The 8738-nt window shown below is 31.8% G+C and overlaps 1 protein-coding gene across 2 annotated transcripts in view; it reads left to right on the top strand.

Annotated features, from left to right (window-relative positions):
• Positions 1-6502: 6502 nt before the first annotated feature.
• LOC108759798 (uncharacterized) overlaps positions 6503-8738 on the top strand; it is a 35924-nt gene continuing 33688 nt past the window's right edge. Inside the window, exons 1-2 of one of the 2 annotated variants that reach the window (XM_018505428.1) lie at positions 6503-6553; positions 6782-6895. In XM_018505428.1, coding sequence (XP_018360930.1) covers positions 6847-6895 — 49 coding nt within the window. In that variant the 5' untranslated portion in view covers positions 6503-6553; positions 6782-6846. Of the gene's footprint in view, positions 6554-6781; positions 6896-8738 lie in introns of those variants that run through there. The other variant, XR_001940050.1, reaches the window with a different exon arrangement.

Below are 8738 nucleotides of genomic sequence, written 5' to 3'. Positions count from 1 at the left end.
TTCCGTATCTTATTCTCCTTAGACCACCTCTAGACCTCAATCCTTCTGGCTATTATCTTTTTCTTTAAAAAAAATTCTGTTCATGACAAAAAAATCAGTTTTTTACAACATAAAAAATTATCTCAATCTGTTGGAGATAATTTTTACAAAAACATACAGCTAATATGTTCATTATTTGATTCACTCGGAAATTGAGAAGATGTCGCTGTCTACTCGGTCCTTTTAAATAAAAACATGACATCATATATATTACTGGTTTCTCTATTACAACTAACGGAGAAGCTTATATTCGCCCAAGGAACACACAAAAGTCAACAAAAATGATTTTATTTTTAATTCTTAAGTCGATAAACAATCAAATTTTATAGCTAAAAATCATTTTGATGTCAAAGTACGTCATTTTAACTTTCTCTTGACTCGGTGTGTTCCTTGGGCGGTTCTACCCATTTCAAGATTAGGACACGCTGGTCAACGAACTCTCCTTTATTTGCGCTCGGGTCATCTGATAATTATCCAATGAATTCTTCGAAAGTTTAATAACGCGTATAGAGATGATAGTAGAGACTCATGGATTCAGTCGTCATTGCGAGGCTTAGCGGTCGAGGTGAAAGGTAAGAGAGAAAAGTTTAAACAGTTCCTTCTTTGCAGTTAAGACGAGTTTAGATCACGCGGCAGGAAATTTCTTACATGGCGATCGTTCCACTAGAAGATTAAGGTGATAAAATTGTATCTTGGTTTGTTCCGCAATCTAAAATGACGAAATATTGAACGAAGGGGGGACCGTGGCGATTCATAATAAGGAAGCTTACAATAAGGAAGGTTCCATGCTTCTAATGGATATTTTGCGAGGAAGTGACTAAAAATGGCAGTGGCAATATAATGTAGCTATCTCGCTTCCTTTCTCTTTACATATAACAACGCTAACTATATAAGACAAAATATACAAATTACTTAATTTTCTCTCCTTACACATCTTGTTGAAGAAAGTACAATAATTGTTCCAGGAACAATACCGTAACTGTTTCCAAGAAATCAATGTATTCTACATATGAAATGCGTGTACTGACGAAAGGAAATTCTTCACATAAATTGTGGAAAAGCACCGTAAGATAATTTACGCGTAATACTCATTTTGTGCAAATTTGTAGTGGCTAATTACTTCGAGTAACTCGTATGTGGAGTTGTGTGCTTTTTTTATCGTCAGTGTTAATTTGTTAATTTGCTAATTAAATTTTTCACACATATACCGAGTGATAAAAACACATCTTCAACTCAAGTGAATAAGCTATACAATAAAAATAGTAACCTAATTATTTTTCCTCTGATGATTTCCATTATAATTCAATGAATGTTTAATTGTGTCGCGTATTGAAATCAGGTCACATTTAACTTTTTAAAATTACATTGAAAAAAAATTTATTAAATTTTATTAAATATTTCTTTGAATAGTACTAAGTAAACATTTTCTTACATTAAATAAATAATTACTTAATAAAAAATGATAGTTAAATCAAATTAATGGTTTTTGTCAAATCAAATAAATATATGTTTATTTAGTAAATATTTATTTAGAACTATTCAAATATTTATTAAAATTTGATATTTTTTTCAGTGTACTATTTTATTTTTAAATATGTAATAATTACTCTCTCTGTGTAATGAGGATTGTAAATGTCTTTTAAGTGAACATACGGTATTTATATGAATGTCTCAGTAACTTTAATACAAGGCAATATGTTAGTGAATGATACGCGGAAATGCCTAAGGAATAAATTGTTTGATTCGAAGGTTCACATATATTATGGAAATCATTTTTTCTTAACCGTCAGTACCCATATCTCAAAAAAGTCCCCATCCACCCACATCCGGGTATTCGTAACCCAGCGTTTTCTTTTGCTCGCATCTCAGATTGTAGTGCATCGATTTTAACTAATTTTTTTTAATCTATCGTTTGAAGACTGAAAAAAAAGAATTTTTGAGTTAGAAAGTCTAAAATGTAGCACAAAAGATATTTTGCAATAAGTGAACAGGGATCGGAAAAAACCGTCTAAATTGTGAAAATTGGGGAGGTTACGCTAACCCTTTGTGGGTACTGAGGGTTAAAGTTACATTTTTAGAGATTTCAACATTATTGATTATATTTTTCTAAATAGAACTACATATTTCTATTATTATAGCGTAATAATTGAGGTCAAGATGAATCCGTAATGACCTATAATACAATGACCTTCACGTGATCTTGAGTATGAAAAATTCAGAAATTGGGGAAATGATGAGGGGAATGGATGCGAATAATGAAATAAATATAATAGAAAGATTAGTAAAGGAAAATTTATTTATTGTAATAAGTAGGTGTTCAAAATTATTTCCATTGATTTATAAACATTTGTTCATTCGATTCTAAAAAGAGCATCGATATTATACAAAATATGCATCGCATATTTGCGAGTATTTGGGGTGTTACAGCACAAACTTGTCAGATTTTTTCTTTCATTTTGTTACATGTTGTAGGTTTCATGGAAAAAATTTTCTTTTTTATAAAGCTTCATAAAAAGAAATCTAGAAGCTTAATATGAGAAGAACGTGGCGACCAAGAAGTCAGACTTCTTCTTCCTATCCATTTGTTTGAATATAAAATGTTATGGATTGCGAGAAGAACGAACGTAATGTGACGGTGCACCGTCTTGTTGAAATCACATAACTAGAAAGAGAAAAACTAGTAAGAAAAGGAGAATATCTTCTAATAATGATAATTTATGGGGCTTTATCAAAGAGAAAGTTTTTTCGACACGTGATGAAATGAAAGAAAGAATTCGACAAGCTCTCGTGCTGCTATGATACCCTAAATACTCACAAATGTGAGACGTTCTTTCCATAATCGAATTAACAAATGTTTAGAAGTCAATGGAAATAATTTTGAACTATCTTATTTTATTATTCGCATCCATTTCCTAAAATTTCTGATTTTTTTCGTATTCAAAGTTACGTGAAGATTGTATTATAGATAATTGAATTCATCTCGACCTCAGCTATTACGCTATAATGATAAAAATATATGTAGTCCTATTTAAAAAAATATCAATAATCTTGAAATTTTTTAAAGTATAACCTTAAGAAAAAAATATGATTTCCACCATAATATGTGTCCCTTCGAACTAAACAATTTATTTCTCAAGCATTTTTACATATCATTAATGGTAACAGAGATATTGTCTTATAACAAAATTACTGAAACATCCTGTATAATTTAATTAATTTAAAAATGGATTTAAAAATAGTTTAGAGTTTAAATCTGAAAGAATTGGGAATAAAAACTCGATCTTATATGACGATGGAGCACAAAATGTGTGCTATATGTGGGTACACGTGTAGTATACACATGTACATATACACGACACGATCGTGTCCGGTGCACGCGTGTACTCGTCCGTGAGTGCACACGCCACTACAAAGTGTTACGTTTGTTATATGGCGGTCGCGGTATGTAGGTCAGGAAGCCGGCGTTACTAACAAGTGACTCGATTCGAGGTAACTCGTGAAGCGACACACCGCTAGCTTTCGTCGCGCCGAATTTCCAACTTCTACCAAATCTGGCCTCGCTACTTTTCAATCCAATACTTCGTACGATCGTGCTTCGTAAAGATGACCGCGGAGATAATGCTTCACACTCAGTTCCGTGACCGGCACAAAGTAGCTCGAATCAACTCAGTCGAGAATCACACGGTTAATCCGATACGATCCACATTGCAGCGTGTATGCATCGGTCAAGGTGTAGTATTGAATAATTCAGCAAAATATTTACGAACTATATTTATATTAAATATCTCTTAAGTATTGAATAAGATTGTACATAAATATAATAATAATTTTATTTTTTAAAAATATTTTTTTAAATATGTAATAATATAATAATTCCTATTTTTTGATAAAATTATATTTAGATTTTTATATGAAAAAATAAATATTATAAGTTCTTGTACAAGAAATATAATTCATAACTCGTAACGAATCTGTTCTGCTAAACATTTATCTTGGTCTTCAGGGAGACTTCAACGCGTGGTGCTAAATGTGTCGCGGAGCTCTGAAAGTCTGAATGCCTTCCCGCGCGCGTTGTCTTTTCTGCATTGAATATGCGGCCAACGTTTTGATCCTCGCTTTGCTATCGGTCAAGTATCCGCTCTACTGCAAAGTAGAATAAACAAGAGCTAGGGTAATCGAGAATCTCGCGTGGCTGCACCTCTGTGCAGTGCGCCGTAAAGCAGTCGGCATGAATACAACGCATGCGACCGCATATGGCGGCGATACGCGCGTATAGACGATGCTTGGTCGCATGCTTGTGCATTTAATTTCTAATTGAATAATCGATCGTGACCTCTCTTCTTGATAGAGTGGCACAGTATGCGGTAGACAAACTATGCGTCATCGCAAGAACCCGGTTATGTAGCTTTCGACTTATTCGTTGCTATTCTTTTATGAGAAAAGGATTATGAAAAGGAATATATATATAAATATAAATATATATATATATATATATATCTAATATATAAATACATAAAACATTTTACACGAATATGAATTAACCACAAACATCGAAAATTTGCTTGACATTTTCCCTGTAAAGTAATTCGAAAAATCATACAGCTATAAACTAGTTTATTTCAGTATTTAAAAACAAAAATTATTATAGTTTATTTCTTCCATTGATGTTAACAAAAAAGACATCTTTGAATTAAATAAAAATAATTATTTTATATAATACGAGCGCATATAGTAAATATATGAGAAATCTTTCTACAATTTTTCAAAGTTCTTATAGTGATACGCGCTGGAGCAGGAACGAATCCCGTCGTGAAACACTTTTATAAAACGCATGTAGACTATTAAATTTCATGGTTGTGTTGATCAGCACGCACGAGACGTTCTGCAAAGATAGAATTATGGACGCTCTTCATTGTTAGCATCACGAAGAAACTATAATTAACTCGGACGAGGAAGTGCCGAGGGTTAGGCAAGCGGGTTTAGGGTGACGCGGTTGGGTGAACGTCTTCTTACATTAGTCCTTCCTGCTTAAACGCTAAGAATCTAGGTTCTTTCTTACTTCCATAGAAACAAGATAATACATCTAAACAAAAAATTATGGGTAATTGTTTTATATGTATATATAAAATTTGAAAATATAATTTTTTAAGGATAAAGTTAGAAATAAAGAAGTGAAGAATAAAATTTCGGTAAATACTTTATATAAATTTTTAAAACATTTTGATTGCGTATGGAGATTGCTGATTCTGTTGTAGATATATATATTTTGCGAGAGGATTATCTCTCTTCCGCAATTTATTTAATTGGCCGCGTTACGAAAAAGAAACACATAACAAATTATGACCCCACTTGTGTTTTTCGCAAAATTATACACATATTGTTCTCAATCGCGAATACGTTGCTACAAATTGCCGTAGAATTTCCACGAGTTTTCACAATTGCGTGCACTCTTGCAGGAACTCTGCATATGTTATTTCCTACAAGATACCTTGTTTCCATTTCTACGGTCCCATGTCGAGCGACGCACTTCGCTCTGTGAAACTACAATTATATCCCGTATGACAATTGTATGCTGGTAATTATCAATTATCGTGCAGAATGGAAACGTCGAGAATTATACTCGACGGGAGATTTATACCCGTAATTCTTAAAATTAACTTTGACGTAAAGTTATAACAACGTGGATTAGACGTTTTCGACATTTTACCGCAAGGATAACACATTACGTGACGTACGTAAGCTGTATACTGTGTATAATATTTTGTCATCGTTTGTTGTAACATTACTAGCACTTTCCGTTGATCTTCATTAATATATAATTACACATAGTCAAATCTAATTGGTTAGGTATATTCTAATATATATTGACATATACCAATTATATTTAATTGCTTCTTGATAAACGAGTTTATTAAACATGAGAATCAATAATATTACAAATTCAAATATGAAAGTTATAGACGAAAATGTATTTTTCAAGTTAGAATATTTTTAAATAAAATACATGCAGCCTTCCAAATATTGTTTACAAGTTACATGTATTTCTCTTCTTTTCATGTATCTACAGCAGGACATATTTTATCTGCTACAGCACTTTGCATTTTTCCAGATTTATTTTAGGCCCGACTGCACATTCCTTTCTCATAAAAAAGATGATAATCCTACTATCCTGAAGGATCATATTTTCGTTGTTTGGTGACGTGTTGGCTTACAGGTTGGCCTGAATACCGGACGAGAGGCGCGTAAGAAGAAGGGGGGAATGAACAGTCAGTCAGTCGCACAGGCCTCGTTCCTGATGGCAACCAGCACAGCGGTCGTTACCTGCCGAGGTGGTGGTAACAGGGAATGGCAGGTGGGGGAGCAGAATACCTGGATGACTTCCTGCCAAGGAACAGGCGGTTCAGTCCTCAAGTAAGAACGTCCGACGGCGGTTACAGTGGTCTGCGAGAGACACCGTCCACGAGTTCTACCAATGGACGCACGAGCACCATCATCACATTAATCCCGTTCGAAGGTACCCGGGAGAGTACAAATTCTCGCACGTCTTTACTTGATTTCCGTGTTTCGAACAGTCGATTGCGTTCAGTGCTCGAAAAGAAAACTGAAGAGAGGGTCGCACCCTGAAATAATGTTTCGTCTGAGGTGCAACCGGTGAACTTTCCTAACGGAGTGCGCTTGTTGCGGGCGTATTGATTATTTATTGTTCCAAATCGGAGTAATACCGGAACAATTTCTTTGACAGTTTTTCGGAACGAGAGAGCGTTCAAAGCCGGAAGGTTCACGTGAAGGTTCGCGTTTATCAACGAAATGGAATGCAGAATGCTGTGTTTCCTTTTCATCATTCTGGCCGCCAAAGGTACATGAATTCTTTTTAATGTTAATTCATAATCAGTTATTAATATAAATATGTATTCATTAATTTATGTAAAAATTTGCTAAATTATGCTAGGAGGCATATTTATAAGCATTTGGAATAATGTGATTTTCAAGGACACTCAAATAAAAATATTCTTAAATTATAATAAATATTATAATAACTAAAGTTAAAACACGTATTTATGTATAACTTTTATATTTAAATTTGTAATGTTACTAATGCCCGCGTTTAGTGAATTTGTTTGTTAAGGAGCAATTAAATATAATTGATATAGATTGATATATGTACACTGAGAAAAAAATATAGTCAATTTTAATAAATATTTAGTTCAATACTGCCAACTAAACATTTACTTACAGTAAATAAATATTTGTTCAGTAAAAAAATTCATTGTTAAATCAAATTAACATTTCTTATATCAAATAAATATATCTATATATTTAATAAAAATTTAGTTGGCAGTATTCAACTAAATATTTATTAAAATTGACTACATTTTTTTTCAATGTACGTTGGTATATGTATATCTAATTAGATTTGACAGATTTGACGGATTCGTAATTGTTTACACATGTATATACATAATTTTAGTTTCTTAAAAACAATAGCTTAAGGGTAAAGAAATAATTTTAAATATTTTTTAACATAAAGATACCTATAACAAAATAATATTTTTTAAATACTCTTTTAAGTAATAATTGTGTTTTAAGCAATAGATGGGGAAGATAAATCATTGATGAATCCATTTCTGAATTTACATGTCTCTTTAGAGAATGATTAATTATATATGTTTTATTATTATAAGATAGAAAGGGGCTTTTCTTATTTCTCGCGATAATGTTTATGTTTCTGAATATATATTAAACAATATCTTTATTTTTAGACCGTATATGTGAGAAACACAATCAATACTAGAAATTTAAAATGCCTATTACTTTTGAATTACTAATACATACTATATATGTACTTGCATATATACCATATTGTAATCTTTTTCAAACTACGCGCCGAATTATTTTTCCGGACTAAATAAACGCAATTAAAACTACTCTAGTAATCGCGAATTAAATTGACAAGCAATTTAATAATTTGATGCTACCATCAAGCATCATATATTAGGTGTTAAACTTAATTCCTGCCATTTTTCGTCTCTAAAATTGATTTTCGAAGGGAAGATGAATGAATACCTTAATCAAAGTAATTTCCTCCATTTTCTACTTTATTACTAATTAATAGTACTTTATTAATAATACTTTGATTAAGGTATTTCCCTTCGAAACAAATCAATTTTGGAGACGAAAAACGACAGGAATTAAGTTTAGCACCTAATATTATAAAGATGTTAATATATTAAAACTGTTAATAAATTTTTATTGATCAGGAATTAAGTTTAACACCTAATATTATAAAGATGTTAATATATTAAAACTGTTAATAAATTTTTATTGCGAAAAATATTACCTCGGCAGGGACTTGTCCTAAGCCATTAGACCACCGAGGCAACCGTAATAGGCATTTTAAATTTCTAGTATTGATTATATATTAAACATTTGAAGATCATGTTTGTGTTCACAAGCAGTCATGTTTGTATAATGTATTTGTAAGCACTGCAAAGAGATATTTTTTGCTATACTTTATTTACTTTAATTAAATTAAACTGACGAAACAGCCTTACTTTACTCTATATATACAGATAAACAAAGAACTTATATATTATAGATACTTGTATTGCATAAAATAAAACTCTATATAAAATCGGTCACTTTCATGATTGCCTTAATCGCACTTTTGTGTAACGCTTCGTTATGAATTTTTCATAAAA

This window comes from Trachymyrmex cornetzi, unplaced genomic scaffold (assembly GCF_001594075.2).
Source record: "Trachymyrmex cornetzi isolate Tcor2-1 unplaced genomic scaffold, Tcor1.1 scaffold205, whole genome shotgun sequence".
Lineage (NCBI taxonomy): Eukaryota > Metazoa > Arthropoda > Insecta > Hymenoptera > Formicidae > Trachymyrmex > Trachymyrmex cornetzi.
The sequence above is the reverse complement of the archived record's forward strand: the minus strand, read 5'-3'. Positions and strand labels throughout refer to the sequence as shown.